The sequence below is a fragment of the Oncorhynchus clarkii genome, chromosome 17, assembly GCF_045791955.1.
Source record: "Oncorhynchus clarkii lewisi isolate Uvic-CL-2024 chromosome 17, UVic_Ocla_1.0, whole genome shotgun sequence".
Taxonomy (NCBI): domain Eukaryota; kingdom Metazoa; phylum Chordata; class Actinopteri; order Salmoniformes; family Salmonidae; genus Oncorhynchus; species Oncorhynchus clarkii.
In genome coordinates this window covers 11,173,812-11,192,916 of record NC_092163.1, presented here as the reverse complement: position 1 = coordinate 11,192,916, position 19,105 = coordinate 11,173,812, and the positions used below count along the sequence as shown (strand labels likewise).

Here is a 19,105-nt window from a genome sequence, read left to right as displayed (position 1 = left end):
AAAATAGAGAATACCATTAGTTGGTTATATCCCAACCCGGCAGGGTTTAAACTTGACCTGAACTTGAACCCCAGTAAAGGAGGGAAAAGGGCTAGGGACTAAACATATCCATACTTACATGCTCTGGCAAAACTGTCTAGTGGTCCTGGCTGCTGCCAGCAGTTATTTATAAAGCTACATGGTGACTGAAGAGAGAGAAAGATAGGAGAGGAGAATGCTACATGGTGATTGAAGAGAGAGAAAGATAGGAGAGGAGAATGCTACATGGTGACTGAAGAGAGAGAAAGATAGGAGAGGAGAACGAGGTGGGGATAATGGCAAAAAGAGACAGAGAGATGTGAGATAAAGAAGAGAGAGAGAGAAAGGAAGGAAGATAGATTGTGAAATATTGTGACAATGTATAGCCTATTCATGGACATATAGGAGAGTCACAGTCCTGTTTGGCCTTAGGTTCAAAAGTTTCTGTCATTGCAGTGTAACAACTGCTTTTCTCATTTGCTGACTTTTGGCAGCATTTGTCTTTGACCATGCCAATAATGTATTTGTAAAGGACAGATGCTCTTTCGCCCTGTTCAAAACAATGAGTGTGTCATAAAGAAAGCAATGCTGTCGGCATCACACCACTGCTATTGTCGTATACTAAGGGTCATAGGATTGAGTCAAATGGCATTTCTTACACATTATGAACAATTGAGAGATTTATATATGTTAGTTCATAAGAAAAGAAGGTTCCAAAATCAAAATTTCCAAGTCAATCAAATTCTGAATAGAAATGATTTCCAAAGTTGGTATGGTAATGCTCTATTGCTACAGTTCTTCAGAACTCTAAACCGTTTACAGACTCGGCTTAGTCTGACCATTTAATATGAGACAATAGAATTCACAATGCAGTGAGGGACAGAAAGGAATCTAACTGGTATGGTATCATAATTTGGTAACCTAACGGGAGGGCGGGCTAGAAGGTTTAGAGGTGGAGTTAACTTGGAGAGAGAGATTGATGGTTGGTCTGGGATGAGTGCGTGAGAGGGAGGAGGAGGTATAAAAGGTATGGTTTGGGGATGGGTTTGACTATAAAGTATTTTGGAGTTTGAAATATTGACACGGGACATTTACCTGCTTTACTGGTACAGTATCAATGCTTCTATGTCACACTTTAAACCAGGGCTGCCCAACCCTCTTCCTATAGGTTTTCAGTCCTACCCTAATTTAGCATATCTGATTCAGCTAGTTAAGGTCTTGTTGAGCAGCTAATTAGTATAATTAGGTGTGTTAAATTCAGGTTGGACTGAAAACCCACAGGATGGTAGATCTCCACGAAGAGGGTTGGGTTGCTCTGCTTTAGAAATACATTTTTGGATCAAATGTTTATTCACTTTAAAAAACCATGTTTATCATTTTTACCTAGCATTAGTGGCTGCAAAAGCACATCACATTAGTAATCATGAGTGAGAGTTTGGGTGAGCTGATATTGTAACCCAAAATGTATTTCAGTAAACTACTTGAACTGTATGACATCTAATCCTGTCATCAGCTTGACTGTCAGTGTCCTTCGATGAGAAACCAACACATACATGTACACAACAGAAGGCCCATAGTCCAGAGCTTTCAACCTACACTCTGGACCTCGAAGCCAGTTCCACTGTGTTTGTTCATTGTTCCCCTCTAATCAGGGACTGATTTAGACCTGGAACACCAGGTTCGTGCAATTATATGGTAGAACAGAACCAGCAGGACCTTGTAGGTTAAGCGTTGAATACCCCTGGTCTAGAGGCTATGCAAAGCCAACGCAACAGGTGGACTTCTGGTGCACTGATGCTGGAACATATGTCCTGACAGAACAAGTCTGCTGCCTCTACATCATGCTATCTGGTTCAGAGTAGAAAATCAAATTTTGTTGGTCGGATACACATATTTAGCAGATGTTATTGCGGGTGTAGCGAAATGCTTGTGTTCCTAGCTCCAACAGCGCATTAATATTTAACAATTGGCTAGTAAAGACCATGTGGGGGAGCAGATGGGGCTGTATTTTATGGCTGATGTCTGATGTTTGGACTGACCATTTTTGACCTATGGGTATAGAATCCTATGAGGACATGGTCAATTAAAAGCTATTGGGAAATGACCATTGGCTTAATTACTACATAGTTACTACTCTGTTGCCTTTGAAAAGATAACATTTTATAGACTAACATCTGGATTTAATTAGTATTGGCAAGTTCAACTATCAATGTTGCATGCCATGTGTAATCTAACGCAGTAACCAAACTAATGTAAAATCCACGTTTTCTAGAGTGCTTTGGTTTCACTGAGGTGGTGCTGCTGACTCACTGACTAATGTCTTCAGTTACTTCAACTCTCCCCTACTAATTAGCCACGTAACACTTACCACCTCTAACAATGCATGCAATCCGTAGCTACCCTCTCCCCTCCACTAGGATTTATGGCTGACCGTTTCTATAGCGTTTTGCTGAGTAGACTTGCCATATGTTAGATTAGATAAATGCATTACTGAATTAGTGTTATAATGTAAATTAAAACCATAATTCTGTCTTTTTGGCTGCTTCATTGGTTCTGTTCAATCTGATATTAATTTGTTCCTCTACTAGACCAGCTTCAGTCTGTCTATTACTAACCCACTGACTGCTTGGCACAGAAAATATTAGCTTTCCTATTGTACGCGTTTGTAACAGGGCTGGAGGTAAATTCAAATTGACCTTCAATTTTAATTTCAAAAAAAGAAACACGTTGGGAATAAATAGCTCTTGTAACGTGTACGTTAATAATCGGGAAGCAAGTACAGGCAGCGAATTTTTAAAAAATAAACGAAAATGGAACAAAACATGAGTAGCGTACAGACATGAAACAGAAACAACGCCCGGGGAAAGAACCGACGGGAGTGACAGATATAGGGGAGGTAATCAGGAAGGCGAGGGAGTCCAGGTGAGTCACGAGGCGCAGGTGAACGTAACGATGGTAGCAGCAGGTGTGCGTAATAATGAATAAACTGTCGACAACGAACGGGAGTAAACCTGAGTGACACGTCTGAAAATGGATGCTGTTTTATTAGTTAAGACCCAAGCCCTGATTTCTACTGTATGTCATGTCACTGAGTCTCCCTGTCTGTCTTCCTCAGATCATGGCTGACTTTGACATGGTTCTGAAGTGCTGGGGGCCAGTGGAGGCTGACTACAACAAACACGGAGGACTGGTTCTGAGCCGGTCAGTGGACAATATTGGTCTGTAGTTTGCTTTGGCCCAGGTTGTTACGTTTTTCTTACTGATGCGCAGACACATCAGCAAGATGCACGAAATGCCATGGACCAGAGCCAGACTTTACTGAGTTGGCTAAGCGATTGACTGGAGAATGGTTCTGGCCATCAACTACTAGACTGTGTTGAATGTAATACTAAGAAATGGGTTGATGCCAATGTGTAGATATAGCAATCAGGAATGAGTTATTTAATGCTGTCTGTGTACTGTAGAGGCTCACAGAACTCTCCTTACAAATCTCTCTTCCTCTCTCTCGCCTTACCTCTAGTCTGTTTGCAGAGCACCCAGACACCCTGAAGTTGTTCCCTAAGTTCGCAGGCATTGCCGCGGGCGACCTGTCAGGGAACGCAGCAGTAGCTGCCCACGGGGCCACTGTGCTTAAGAAGCTGGGTGAGCTGCTGAAAGCTAAAGGTGACCACGCTGCCATCAAGCTCCTGGCAACCACCCACGCCACCAAGCACAAGATTGCCCTCAACAACTTCATGGTGAGGATGAATGATTCCAGTCTCCCTCCCTCCTCTCTTTATCTGAAACTGTGCTTTCCCCTTATTCATACATTTGTTGCATTCACTCCAGTTTTACCATGACACTGTCATGCTTAGTTTACTAAAATGCTGAGTGAGAAATTTCAGAGTGAGAAGTTAAACATCAACATCTCTTGCTGCTCCCCAGCTCATCACTGAGATCATCTGCAACGTGATGGGTGAGGAGGCAGGGCTGGACGGGGCAGGACAGGAAGCTCTGAGGAAGGTGATGGGTGTGATCATAGCTGAAATCGATGTCACCTACAAGGAGCTGGGCTTTACTGGCTAAAGGGTTTACCTCAACGACGCTGGTTTGCTTGTGACATCCAGAAAAACTTACTGGAAAAGTGTATGAGGCAAAGCATTTGTGCAAATTCTACATTTCTCTACAGTATATTGCCTTAATCTGCCCTTTCAATGTAGTTTGCTTACTGAATGTGCGTTGTTCCTCTTTGCACTAAACCAATAAACGTTCCGTTAGCTGCAAATGAGTGTTTAAAGTGTCTATTCTGCCTTTCTATCTCTTTGCCTAATTTCAAACCTTCACCCAGTGACATGGACAAATGTATTTTCTGAGGTGGAGGATACAAGTTATTTTTTCTCATACCTGTCCTATATAGTAAGGTTGATTTGCTATTGTACACATTAACAGTTAAAAGCTGAATTGTGGTTTAAGGACAAAATATAAAATGTGGTTAGGTCTGATTTAGGACAGAAGGAAGGGTTGAAGTTAACAATCTGCTCTGTGACAAACCAGTTTTGCCTCTAGACTGGCTCAATTCTCTTGCACATTTGGTGGGGGGAATCTATTCTGGTAGTCACCTCTACTGCCCTCTATCTTGGATGACTGTCTGGTTTCTGTTCCAGTGCAGGTCAGTAAGCGATCTATCCCCTCCCTCCTTGACAAACACGTGCATGATCTCTTGCACTCAACACACCTAAGTGCTACATACACATACCAGCAGGCACACAAACACAATCCCCACCACCCTGTTTCATTGGACATTTCCCTGGCTCGGTCCTTTACCATTCCTGCAGTCTTATCGGTCAGTGTGGACGTGACTCACTCCACAGAGCAGCATCTCAGGCGGGGCTCTGAGTTCAGATCACCCCCTCAGACCAGGCTGTGCCCGTTACCTTGGGCACTATGGAGATTGCCCAGTGCATTCCTCTCAGGAAGTGCATGTCTAGAATGCCCCTGGTTGGTTAAGCCGCACTAGTGAATTAAATAACTGCTTCCATAAGCTCAATGCGAACATCTTGAATGACTACAATACACGTACTGGTGCAAGAAATCAGGTGTATTCAAACATTATGCTTAATTCTGGATTCAGCTATTTCTCTGTGGTGATTCTTGAATCTAAAGTATGAGTCCACATCTGTAATACAATTTTGCCCCTAGGCGCAAATGTAATGGTCAAAGTTTCTTTAACTTTTCCATGGTCTCCAGTCATAAGTGTTTTGTCATTAGCCTGGCTGGCATTGAGCTGATTGCTAAAGCTGTGGTTAATTGCCCTGCTGAAGGAACGACTATTAATAGGCTGGCTGTGTCACTCGCTGCACTGCAGACGTGACAGACACTGACACCCTCATCTCGTGTGACCCGCCTGCCTTTATCTCTCTTTATCCGTCTCTTTCTTTCTGCTGACCCGTCGCCAAGGACAGCCGGTCTCCACCGACCAGACCGGCTGACCCCAGGTCAGGGGCTTTAGTCAAGTCAGCCATAAAAAAAAAACAGGAGACGTGTGAGTCATTTTATAGGTTACTCATTCTAACTATTACGACGTAAAGCAGCCATTGGGCTCAGGTGTTCCCCCATCTTAGCCACTTCACGTTTATGGTGAATTCAATATGCACCTGCAAACTGATGTTCCCTAAGAGGTTTCTGTTGTGCAGGTCAGCAAGTGATCTATCCCCTCCTTGACTGAAACACGTGCATGATCTCTCTTGCACTCAACACACCTAAGTGCTACATTCACACTCACTAGCTGGCACGCACACACAATCCCCACCACCTTGTTTCTTTAGGACATTTCCCTGAATTCAAAATGCACCTGCAAACTGCTTGAGGTAGCCTAGTGGTTAGAGCGTTGGGCCAGTGAAAGGTTGGTGGATCGAATCCCAGAGCTGACAAGGTAAAAATCTGTCATTCTGAACAAGGCAGTTAATCCACTGTTCCTAGGCTGTCATTGTGAATAAGAATTTGTTCTTAACTGACTTGCCTAGTTAAAATAGAATTGTATTTTTCAAACAGTGCACATGACTGACCACCAGCATAGGTGTCCAGGCTCCCTTGTCCTTCCAATATGGTATTTCCCCCCCCTCACTCATGGTGTCCAATGGCATTATCTATCAGTGAGGAAACACGATACCTTAGACTTCTTTCTTCAGCATTAACACAGTGGATCCCAAACCTGTGTCCCCAATATTTTCTAACCAGGACTAGGTCTCAAGCAGCTTCCCAACCTATAATTTTTCTTAACACTCCACAAAATGTTACCATTAACACTTATGGATAACAGATTATGGTTCACATGACAACAGCCAGAAACGCCATTCAACTTCTCTACCTAGCTGCTGGTTATTTTTGCTCAGCCCTGATCAGCGAGAGGAAGACACGTGTGCATCCTAGTGTCTCCACCTGAGCCTGTCTGTCAGTGGTCACCCCCTGCATACTTACTACATACTGAATGATTTAGCACAGTGGGACAGTGTGTGTGTCAACATGTAGCAGATTGTGTGTGTTACACTGTGCAAACATCTCCATTTCAGATAGCATAATGCAAAACCCTTCTGAAATGCAGTATTCATTTTGTCATGTCCTACAGTGCAGAAAGGATTTGGGCAACAGGTCCCTCAGACTCCAAAGCCAACAATGGCCGACACAGACGTCAACAAGATGTTTAAATCAGTCGCGATACAACATACACACTGAATCACCCTGAGGAGCAGTAGAGAATTGGGGTAAAGAGCAAGAGGAAGACACTCATGAGATGGACAGACACCTTAAGAGCTGAAAGGGAGAGAAAGATGGGGAGGAGGAGAGGATGTAAATCCCACTAGGCACCAACTGGTTGAATCTAGAGTTGAAGTCAGAAGTTTACATACACTTAGGTTGGAGTCATTAAAAATCGTTTTTCAACCACTCCACAAATTTCTTAACAAACTGCAGTTTGGCAAGTCGGTTAAGACATCTAATTTGTGCATGACACAAGTCATTTTTCCAACAATTGTTTACAGATTATTTCACTATATCACAATTCCAGTGGGTCAGAAGTTTACATACACTAAATTGACTGGGCCTTTAAACAGCTTGGAAAATTCCAGAAAATTATGTCATGGCTCTAGAAGCTTCTGATAGGCTAATTGACATAATTTGAATCAATTGGAGGTGTACCTGTGGATGTATTTCAAGGCCTACCTTCAAACTCAGTGCTTCTTTGCTTGACATGGGAAAATCAAAAGAAGTCAGCCAAGAAATCAGAAAAAAAATTGTAGACCTCCACAAGTCTGGATCATCCTTTGGAGCAATTTCCAAACTCCTGAAGGTACCACGTTCATCTGTACAAACAATAGTACGCAAGTATAAACACCATGGCACTACGTAGCCGTCATACCACTCAGGAAGGAGACGTGTTCTGTCTCCTAGAGATGAATGTACTTTGGGATTGATTTGCACTTTTCGCAAACAGCAAAAGACCTTGATGCTGGAGGAAACAGATACAAAAGTATCTATATCCACAGTAAATACGAGTCCTATAATCAACATAATCTGAAAGGTCGCTCAGCAAGGAAGAAGCCACTGCTCCAAAACCGCCATTAAAAAGCCAGACTACGGTTTACAACTGCACATGGGGATAAACATCGTACTTTTTGGAGAAATTACCTCTGGACTGATGAAACAAAAATATAACTGGTTTGGCCATAAAGACCATCGTTATGTTTGGAGGAAAAAGGGGGAGGCTTGCAAGCCGAAGAACACCATCCCAACCGTGAATCACAGCATCATGTTGTGGGGGTGCTTTGCTGCAGGAGGGACTGGTGCACTTCACAAAATAGATGGCATCATGAGGTAGAAAATTATGTGGCTATATTGAAGGAACATCTAAAGACATCAGTCAGGAAGTCTTGATACTACCCATCCCGGGTCCGGGAGCGTAATCATCAACTGACACTAATTAACGCAACAGACAGAAATATTACTAGAAAATATTCCTATTCATGAAATCACAAGTGAAATATATTGAAACACAGCTTAGCCTTTTGTTAATCACCCTGTCATCTCAGATTTTGAAAATATGCTTTACAGCCAAAGCAAGACAAGCATTTTTTATTAAGTTTATCGATAGCCTAGCATAGCATTATGACTAGCTAGCAGCAGGCAACCTTGTCACGAAAATCAGAAAAGCAATCAAATTAAATCGTTTACCTTTGAGCTTCGGATGTTTTCACTCACGAGACTCCCAGTTAGATAGCAAATGTTCCTTTTTTCCCAAAATATTATTTTTGTAGGCGAAATAGCTCCGTTTGTTCTTCACGTTTGGCTGAGAAATCGACCGGAAATTGCGGTCACTACAACCCCGGAAAATATTCCAAATTAGCTCCATAATATCGACAGAAACATGGCAAATGTTGCTTATAATCAATCCTCAAGTTGTTTTTCAAATATCTATTCGATAATATATCAACCGGGACTGGTGGCTTCTTAGTAGGATAGAGAGAAACAATGGCCGCATTTGTCTTTCACGCACAAAAGTCTGAGAGACTTCAGCTGACCACTGACGCAATGTTGACATTCAGGCTATTTTTTTTAAATAAAAGCCTGAAACTATGTATTGTGACACTAGACACATTAGGGAAGCCATAGAAAAAGGAATCTGGTTGATATCTCATACACTGCTCAATAGGAATGCAGAGCTTTCTAAATAAGAGTCCCTTCCTGATTGGATTTTTCTCAGGCTTTCGCCTGCAATATCAGTTCTGTTATACTCACAGACAATATTTTTACAGTTTTGGAAACTTTAGAGTGTTTTCTATCCTAAGCTATCAATTATATGCACATTCTACCATCTTGTCCTTACAAAATAGCAGTTTACTTTGGGGACGTTATTTTCCCAAAAATGAGAATAGTGCCCCCTAGATTCAAGAGGTTTTAAAGCTTGGTCGGAAATGGGTCTTCCAAATGGACAGGGATTTCGGGGATGTTTCTTTTATTCACCCAACTTTAAACCTAAATCCAATTACATGGTTCAAATATGTTTAACTAACATAAATTCAACGTGAAATAAACTCAATCAAATGACATTGAACTGATATCTTTGTCCAGTGGGATAGCACACTGGAGATCTTCAACCAAGGGTTATCAAAATACCTGATCTGAACAGGAAGGGGATGTGAACTTAAGAGTTTAGGGATAGAGGAAATAGGAGGGAGACGGGTAGGAGTGAGGAGGTCAGGAGTCTTCAAATAGCTGGCTCGCAATTAAAGAGGTTTAACAGGATCTTAAGCACATACACATTTGTAACATATTGTACGAATTGTATTATTAAAAATAAAAATAGCATACAAAATGGTTGGTGTTGTACACATTTGTGCACAATTTTCAGGAACCTATTTTGGCTCGTGAGCACTTTCAAAACTACTGGCTGAAATTTTACAAAACCTTTATAAAAGCATCTTTAAGATTGTATCAACTAGCTACGCCGTTTATTTCTCACATAGGTCAAAGAAACACTACATAATGAAAGATAAGGGGACATTAATTGCATGGTTCAATTTCGTCAATATGTTAGGCGTTTCCCAGAAAACCACATCCTTTCCATCATCCTGTTTCTATAGCAACCAGAAAGCAATTTGGAGGCATTGAACATACGGCTTTCGCCAGGCAGCAGGCACTCCACCTAATGTCAGTATATTGACACAGCAACAAGTGACATTCTAAAAAGTAAGGTTAGTGTGTAACCCCAATTATATTTACAAAGATACAAGGCAATCTCTTTACAAATGAGATCAAAGCAAAAAAAATTGTAAATGGTTAAAAGTTTACAATGTGAACAAAACCAAAAACGTATTTAAAAAAAAAAGGTACTAAGTGCATGGTAAACATTCTGCATATACAAACTAAATTTTAACGATATCACATGCAGTCCACTCTATATAAACCTGTTACATGTATCTGTTTTAGAGATGGCAACAGCTATTGAGCACAAGTAACAGTCCATGTAACTACCTGGTCAACCAGACTTGGCTCGTCCAGGTGATGTTCTGGACTGGGTTAAAGGTCAAGATCACTCAAAGTTCTGCTGGTCAATGTCAGAGGGCACAGTGCAGCGGGTCAAGGTGGACAGGTAGAGACCAGTTGCCATAGGGACAAGACCGGCCGCTACCTTGAGAATGGCCAGTAATCGGTGTGCTGCTGTGGTCACCCCCTCTGTTGTCTGAGTGGAGAAAGAAAGGAAGACGGAGGAATAAATAATGGAAAAAAACAAAAGTTTCATGAAATAACAGAATGACACACTTATAAAAGATAATGAGTTTGTATTACCTGTCAGTCTATTCATAACACAAGCTTCATAAATAAACAAACAATTAACTCACAGCACTATCAACAAGGCAGGTCCTACAGGCTCTAGTTTTGTCACATTTGGACTACTGTTCAGTCATGTGCCACGAAGAAGGACATAGGGAAAATTGCAATTGGCTCAGAACAGGGCAGCACGGCTGGCCCTTGGATGGCTCAAAGTAGAGGAGAGATTGACTTCATCCCTACTTGTATTTGTGAGAGGTATTGACATGTTGAAAGCACCGAGCTGTCTGTTTAAACGATTAGCACACAGCTCAGACAACCATTCATACCCCACAAGACATGGTCTCTTCACAGTCCAAGTCCAGAACAGACTATGGGAGGCGCACAGTACTGCATAGAGCCATGATTACATGGAACTCTATTCCACATCAGGTAACTGATAGAAGCAGTATAATCAGATGTATTTATTTTTAAACATAAAAATACACCCTATGGAACAGCGGACGTGATTGGGAGACTCTAACACGGAACCCAAACCGGCTGCGCGTGTGCGCCATCGTGCGCTATCGTGTATAAATTTATTTTGCCCCCCCACACCAAACGCGATCACGACACGCAGGTTAAAATATCAAAACAAACTCTGAACGAATGACATTAATTTGGGGACATGTCGAAAAGCATTAAACATGTATGGCAATTTAGCCAGTTAGCTTGCACCTGCTAGCTAACGTTAATTTATCCTATTTAGCTAGCTTGCTGTTTGTTGCGAGCTAATTTGTCCTGGGATATAAACATTGAGTTGTTATTTAACCTGAAATGCACAAGGACCTCTACTCCGACAATTAATCCACACATAAAACGACCAACCAAATCGTTTCTAGTCATCTCTCCTCCTTCCAGGCCTTTTCATCGTTTAACTTATATGGTGATCGCATCTAAACTTTCATTGTATTACCACGACTACAGGCAAAACAGTTCATCTTTCATTCACCCACGTGGGTATAACCAATGAGGAGATGGCACGTGGGTACCTGCTTCTATAAACCAATGAGCGCGAGCAGTGTGGGTGCAATAATTGAATAACAAGGATTTCTACATTTATTTTGCGACGCTCTCGAACGCAGTTGTCCCAGTGTCCTCCGGGTTTGGCCGGGGTAGGCCGTCATTGTAAATAAGAATTTGTTCTTAACGGACTTGCCTAGTTAAATACAAATAAATCAGCTTTTTAAAATTGTATAACTGCCTTAATTTTGCCAGACCCCAGGAAGAGTAGCTGCTGCCTTGTTAGCATGACGATGCATAATAAATACAAATAGTGTTTTACCTGTCAATCATGTCTATGCGTTAACTGATACAGTTGACTCATACCTGATCCTCTGCACACAATAAGGGGCAGTGGAGGGATGCAGCCAGCTTCCTCACAGAGACCAGCCGCTCAGGGGGCACTGACACATTACGAGCTGGAGGAGGAGACACAGACACACCACAAACACACAGATGATAGAAATCTTTCAACATAATGATGATAGAATGTGATAAGTGAGGGCCTCCCGAGTGGCGCAGTGGTCTAAGGCACTGCATTGCAGTGCTAGCTGTGCCACTAGAGATCCTGGATCGAGTCCAGGCTCTGTCGCGACTGGGAGACCCATGGGGCAGCAAACAATTGTCCCAGCGTCGTCCGGGTTAGGGGAGTGTTTTGCCGGCAGGGATGTTCTTGTCCCATCGAGCTCTAGCAACTCCTGTGGCGGGCCAGGCGCAATGCACACTGACACGGTTGCCAGGTGTACGGTATAATGTTTCACTATATTGGATCACTCCAATATATTGGTATCACTCTGCAGCGGAGGTATACATCAGAGGTGAGGATTTTGATATTTACTTCTGTGTACACCTGTGTCACAGCTGGGGTCCGCCCCTATATGTATAGACCACATGGCCGCGTCACGTTCTCCTTCATTTTATCGGCGGACGTCTGTATGTTTTGAGGTACAAACTTTCTGAAGTTCGCTTGGTAAGTCACTGGTAAGTGTAATATCTTGCGTGGAAGTATACTCACTGGCTGTTTGCAGCCTGGAGCAGCTGGCCACATGGCCACATGGCCAGTCCCTCTTCAGTGCTCCACTCACGCATGGTTGATCTTTATCTTCCACCCGTGGTTTGTCATGCTTGCGTTTCATTAGCGTTGCACTACGAATCTGTGTGCATTAATATATTGGTGGCTCTTGCTGCCACAAACTGTAAATTACCTTACACAACTTGCCGACTGGCTTGTTCTGTGTGTGTGTTGTGAATTGCCTTAACATGCTGCTGGTTCTCTGTTAATTATCCTGCATGTTCTTTCCCCTGCAGAGTGTAAGAGTATCGTAGTGGGCTTTCCACTAAGAGACATTGACTTTGGAGTTCCTTAACAGGTGTTACTCCATATGGTTCTGTTTTTACTGCTTGGAAGTGAAACCGATAGGTAATATTGGCGAAACAAAAATTCATTACCTGGTTGCTGTTTTTTTGTCTGCCTGTTTTTCCCACAGGAGTCGACTCGGTGTTTGCAGAGGTGCTGGGTAATTTATCCCTCACCGGGTTTCTATTTCTCCAAACGTGTCACGACATAGCTCTCCCAGGGCGCCGAACCCCTGCTCCGTGGCCTTGTTGGCTTGGCTGAGCTTATGGCTTCCCTTTGTGACAGGTGTGATGTTTTGTGTGTTGTTCTCAGAATGCCTGCACCTGGCGCAATTGGAGGCCATGCGGGAGTGTGTCAGCCAAGCTCGGGCTCAGGCTGGGGACGAGCTCCCTCCCGCAGGTGTGGTGCGTCAGCGAGCTGTTAGTCCCTCTACCGGGCCCAGTACCATTCCCAGGAAGTGAGGCCGGAGCCACCGCAGGCAGAGCCCATCTGCTGCCAGTCCTGGACGGGGGCATGAGGCGACAACAGCTGGGCACATAGGAGCTCCTCCGTGAAGTGATGGAGGTGTCTTGTCTGCTTTCCCTGCTCCAGAGGGTCCCTCTCCTGCTCCATCACCTTGTGCTAAGGGACGACAACGGGAGCAGCACAGCGTGCGGTGAAGCAACAGCCTGTTTTTCCCCACATGGGTCATCCCCAGTTTTTGCAGAGGTGCTGGGTAATTTATCCCTCACCGGGTACTTATTCCTCCAAAGTGGTCACAACATAAGCTCTCCCAGGGCGTCTGACCCCTGCTCCTGTCGTGGAGGATCGTTACAAAATATAACACTTACAAGAACTTGTGAATTCAATATAGGCTTTTAATACAAACATATCAGAAGCCTAGATGGTCCGCGGAACACACACTTTTCCAGAGCACTGGCTCTGATTTATACACATACAACATATGAGTCCATCCCACATGCAAATGAAGTTACTTCCCTCAGTCCATCTGCCACCATTATCTTTCAATCTGTGCTTCCTCCTTGTTCACGCCCAATAACGCCCATATCTGCTTTCAGTCAAGTTTGAATGGTGACAGGACCTCATGTCCCAAAAGTAATACATGCCCATCTTATCCTATGGGCCCCTTATGTTTAGCTTGTCCTTATTAGGACTAGTAGACTATGTGTCTCTTCTCTTCATGTCCTAAAAATATATGCCCTATGTCTATAGTCCATCAGTTGGTCATTTGGCTGACCCCCTCCTTTGTATGTCCCTCTGACCTTGGTATGTCCAGCTGTCCTATGCTCTCATGGCCTTACTTTGGTTTCCTGTCCTATACAATAGACAATGCATTTTACCAGAATGGCAAATGCACTCTAAGTGTATCTTTCTCTTGTGGTACAGTATTATGTTTCTCCCTATATGTACATCTTGCTCCCACACTCTGTGGCCTTGTTGTCTTGGTTGAGCTTATGGCTTCCCTTTGTTACAGGTGTGATGGTGTCAACTGTCACCGCCATAGGGACGTGCATGGGAGACCCAGGCGCTCGGGGCGCCAGAGGAGAGGCGGGCCCCGGCAGGACCCCCGACACACCCTTCCCGGCCGCTTCTCCCGGTCTCAAAGGGCAAAGTGGGAGGAGGGTGTGGAGTCCCCCTGGGTGTTGTCTACAATGCTCGAAGGGCATCGACTCCAATTCCGGCCCCCGTCCTTCAGGTGCCTTTCGTGTCACCACGGTGGCCAACCCACTGAAGAAAACCCTGCGGCTGATCGAGACATCAGAACAGCTAGGTGGGTTCTACTCCACTTATTTTGTGGTCTCAAAAAGAGAATAAGGGTTTTGACCGATTCTGGACCTCCGCAACCTCCGCAACCTCAATGGGCACTTGAAGGTACTGAGGTACCACATGCTGTCCGCAGCCGCGTGTTGCAGGCCGTGTCCAGGGACCAGTGGTTTGTGACACTGGACTTTGGGGATGAGTACTTCATGTTCCTGTTCACCCAGCTCATTGGCAGTACCTCCGATTCACTTTCAAAGGGACGGTTTACGAATTCATGGTTCTTCCCTTCGGCCTCTCCTTGGCACCCCGCACTTTCACAAAGTGCATGGACGCTGTCCTGGCACCTCTCACGTCCCGAGGATTGTTGATCCTCAATTACCAGGACGATTGGCTGATTTGTGCCCCGACATACTCCTGACCCACATCGGCGGGCTGGGCATTACAGTAAACGACAAGAAGTGTCATCTGACATCTGACACCCACCCAAAGGGTGGCCTTCATTGGCATGGATCTGGACTCAGTCCTCATGAGAGCACGCCTGCCCACCAGAAGTGTTCAGGGGATTTTATTGACCATTTTCGGCAGGGGCGGGTGGTATCTGCCCTGACAACGCCTGTTGGGCTTGCTGATGGCGGCCTCGTCGATGATTCCTCCAGCCTCTTCAACGGTGGTTCAACTCCCACCGGCTGCACCCGAAGCGCCACCGTCACCGCCAGCTGCGGGTGACCGCACAGGGCCTCAGGGCATTGTTGAGGTGGTGCTGTTGCTCCTTTCTCTCAGGTGGGGTGGAGATGCTGAGGACGTACCGCCGGGAGCTGGTCAGCACAGACGCCTCCCAGATCGGCTCGGAGGGGGGGGGGTGCAAATGCAGTAGAAGCCAAGGTAAGTTGCTAGCTAGCATTAAACTTATCTTATAAAAAAAACTACAAATCACTATATAATCGATGCAACGCTGGGGATGATTTAACAAAAGCTCATTTGCGAAAAAAGCACAATCGTTCCACGACTGTACCTAACCATAAACACCAATGCCTTTCTTAAAATCAATACACAGAAGTATACATTTTTAAACCTGCATATTTAGCTAAAAGAAATCCAGGTTAGCAGGCAATATTAACCAGGTGAAATTGTGTCACTTCTCTTGCATTCATTGCACGTAGAGTCAGGGTATATGCAACAGTTTGGGCAGCCTGGCTCAATGCGAACTAATTTGCCAGACTTTTACGTAATTATGACATAACATTGAAGGTTGTGCAATGTAACAAGAATATTTAGACTGTTTATACTGTTACACTGGCAATACTAAAGTGCCTATAAGAACATCCAATAGTCAAAGGTATATGAAATACAAATGGTATAGATAAATAGTCCTATAAATACTATATTAACTACAACCTAAAACTTCTTACCTTGGAATATTGAAGTCTCATGTTAAAAGGAACCACCAACTTTCATATTGTAATGAAACAGCAAGGAGCAAGTCTCGAACCCTCGACCTTTGAGCCCGAGTTCCGGCGTGCTATCGACTGTGCCGCAAAAGCATGCTCGTGCGGCAGAGGCGATTTCCGAGCTTATAAACCCAGGGTCGTTACACTACTCCCTCCTTTCAAAGAGTGTGTCCTCGCGCTAGCTTGCGGCTCTACGTCTTACAGGAACGCGCTCACCGGCCAAGCACACGCACTGTCGTGGATGCGAGGTCCGATCACTTCTGACACCAATGTAATGAAACAGCAAGGAGCAAATCTTGAACCCTCGACCTTCGAGCCCGAGGTCTGGCGAGCTATTGACTGTGCCGCAAAAGCATGCTCATGCGGCAGAGTCGATTTCCGCGCTTATAAACCCAGGGTCGTTACAATATGTTCTCATGTTCTGAGCAAGGAACTCAAACATTAGCTTTTTTACATGGCACATATTGCACTTTTACTTCTCCAACAATTTGTTTTTGCATTATTTAAACAAAATTTAAATTAATTAAACAAAATGTCATTATTTATTTGAGGCTAAATTGATTTTTATTGATGTATTATATTAAGTTAAAAGTGTTCATTCAGTATTGTTGTAATTGTCCTTATTACAAAAAAAAAAAATAATAAATCGCCAATTAATCGTTATCGGCTTTTTTTGGTCCTCCAATAATCGGTATCGGCGTTGAAAAATCATAATCGGTCGACCTCTACCAGGTATATTTCACTGGTCATCCCCAAAGCCAACACCTCCTTTGGCCGCCTTTCCTTCCAGTTCTCTGCTGCCAATGACTGGAACAAATTGCAACAGTCACTTAAGTTGGAGACTTATATCTCCCTCACTAACTAAGCGTCAGCTGTCAGAGCAGCTTACCGATCGCTGCAGCTGTACACAGCACATGTGTAAATAGCCCATCCAACTACCTACCTCATCCCCATATTTGTTTTTCTGCTCTTTTGCACACCAGTATTTCTCCTTGCACATATCTCACTCCAGTGTAAATTGATAAATTGTAATTACTTCGCCACTATTGGCCTATTTATTGCCTTACCTCCTTCATTTGCACACATTGTATACAGATTTTTCTATTGTGTTATTGACTGTACATTTGTTTATCCCATGTGTAACTCTGTGTTGTTGTTTTTGTCGCACTGCTTTGCTTTATCTTGGCCAGGTCACAGTTGTAAATGAGACTTGACTTGTTCTCAACTGGCCTACCTGGTTAAATAAAGGTGAAAAAAAATAAAAAGAATAGAGGCACCTCAAAAATTATGTAGAGAACGTGTGTCGCAGCCATGGGGTTTATATATAGGGGCGGACCCCAGCTGTGACACAGGTGCACACGGGTGTAAATCCTCACCTCGGATGTATCCCTCCGCCGCGGAGTGATACCAATATATTGGAGTGATCCATATTGCTCACATAACCGTGGTTACATATGTAACCTTCGTTTCCTCAGACACATTGGTGCGGCTGGCTTTCGGGTTAAGCGGGCTTTGTGTCAAGAAGCAGTATGGCTTGGCTCGGTTGTGTTTCGGAGTACAGGAGTTGCAGCGATGAGACAAGACTAACTACCAATTGGATACCATGAAATTGGGGAGAAAACGGGGTAAAAGTACAAATAAAAAAATACATAATAATTGTGATAAGTGTTGATGAAAGATGGATAAAGGAGAAGGATAGACAGGCGAGTTCATTTCCTTACCACTGGTAACCAGGAAGCAGACTTTGCCCTGGAAGTAATCTGGGTCTAAATACTTGAGGGAGGTCTCTGCTGACTGGAAGCTGAGGAGAGAGAAAAGCAGTAGCATTACCACTGGAAGAAGAGGCCAGTAAAGCCACACAATAGGTCCATCTCCCTATGGATGGTTCTTATTGTCTGTATGTGAATGTACCTGAGCTCTGAGGTTAGGTGAATGATGAAAACCACCAGATCTATCCGTGGCCGAGACTCCTCGTTTTCCATGGGTAGTGGGAGGCTTCTGGCCAACCTTCTGGTACAGAAAGAAGACAAGACTGTTATACGGGTTGTGACTAGATGGTATACCGCTACTTTCGTCAAGTGACTTTTCGTAGCAGGTTAGGAGAGCATTTTAGCTAACCCTAATCCTTTTTTAAACCTAAATCTCCTGCTACGAAAAGCCTCTTCCGTCCGTAGCTGTATACCATCTAGTCAAAACCCCTACCTAGCTCGCTAGTTGAGAACTCAATTCAGTACTTACACATTGACATTGACAGTCTTCTCTTGAAGAACAACAGTGTCAGCTAACTTCTGCTGAAATTGCTCTTCGTTCTCCACCAGCTGAAATAAGAAACACATTCATTGAGTAACAACGGGTGAGTTAGCGGTGTGTCTAAACATAGATACAAATATTGACTGTTTATGTAAATGTATCAATAATCTGGATAGCAGTAATGTCACAATTGGTTTAGTGATAATCTTTGGTAATTAGTTACGTTTACTAGCCAACGTTACTTACAGGACCACTTACCAGTATGTTGGCCGTGTTTAGTCCAGGAAGTTTACTAAATGGTTTGAGTAAAGACATTTTACTTCCAAAAAGTCAAATTGCGTTATAAAGCGTTCAGCAATCCTGTCGCTAAATAACTACAATTCATACACAACTCCAATGTTATGGTGGAATAAAATCATTTAGCCATGACTTTTGTGGCGCGTAATTTCAAACTTCCGTTAAACGTCATGACGTTTCTGCTGCCATTTTAAGGAGCACGACTGCCATCTACTGTCTAAAAAGTGTAACTACGTAAATGTAATCCTGCTGCTACCTCCTTTGCACAAAATTCGGATATTTCTTTGCTAAACAGTAAATTAAAGGTAGAAACCATAGTTGCTACATCCATTTTTTAACTTATGAATGATATACCCATTAATTATTGAATGTAATGTATAAATGCCTCATGAGCAAGTTTAAGCTTGTTATACTCCAATGTTAATAAACAAAATGTTAACTGTGTTTTGAGGTTATGTATTGTTAACATAATTGTTTATATCATGGATTGGTCAGTCCTGGCATCCATAGCTATGAATTTGAAAGGTTACAGTTCTCCAGGCCCATCCCTCAGCTTTTTACCAAAACCCAGGCGAGGTGTCTGCTTTGTTGTTTCAACTAAGGATTCCAACATTAAGAATGGACAGGAAAC

At 43.5% G+C, this 19,105-nt stretch overlaps 2 protein-coding genes across 3 annotated transcripts; one reads left to right on the top strand and one right to left on the bottom strand.

Annotated features, from left to right (window-relative positions):
- The first annotated feature begins 1,051 nt into the window (after positions 1–1,051).
- Positions 1,052–4,282, top strand: LOC139370261 (myoglobin). Its single transcript, XM_071109626.1, has 4 exons — positions 1,052–1,124; positions 3,134–3,219; positions 3,539–3,755; positions 3,943–4,282. Exons 2-4 carry the CDS (start codon positions 3,137–3,139, stop codon positions 4,081–4,083), a joined length of 441 nt encoding a protein of 146 aa, XP_070965727.1. The 5' UTR covers positions 1,052–1,124; positions 3,134–3,136; the 3' UTR covers positions 4,084–4,282.
- A 4,705-nt stretch (positions 4,283–8,987) lies between these two features.
- Positions 8,988–18,601, bottom strand: LOC139370260 (centromere protein M-like). Of its 2 annotated transcripts, none has more exons than XM_071109624.1 (6): positions 18,436–18,601; positions 18,166–18,245; positions 17,839–17,934; positions 17,649–17,728; positions 11,689–11,780; positions 8,988–10,231 (listed from the first exon to the last, which is right to left on the bottom strand). In XM_071109624.1, the coding sequence occupies exons 1-6, from the start codon at positions 18,490–18,492 to the stop codon at positions 10,082–10,084; spliced, it is 555 nt and encodes a 184-aa protein (XP_070965725.1). In that variant the 5' UTR covers positions 18,493–18,601; the 3' UTR covers positions 8,988–10,081. The 2 variants fall into 2 exon arrangements, with proteins under 2 accessions (XP_070965725.1, XP_070965724.1); XM_071109623.1 differs by having other exon boundaries at positions 9,484–10,231; positions 17,839–17,937.
- Between the last annotated feature and the right edge of the window lie 504 nt (positions 18,602–19,105).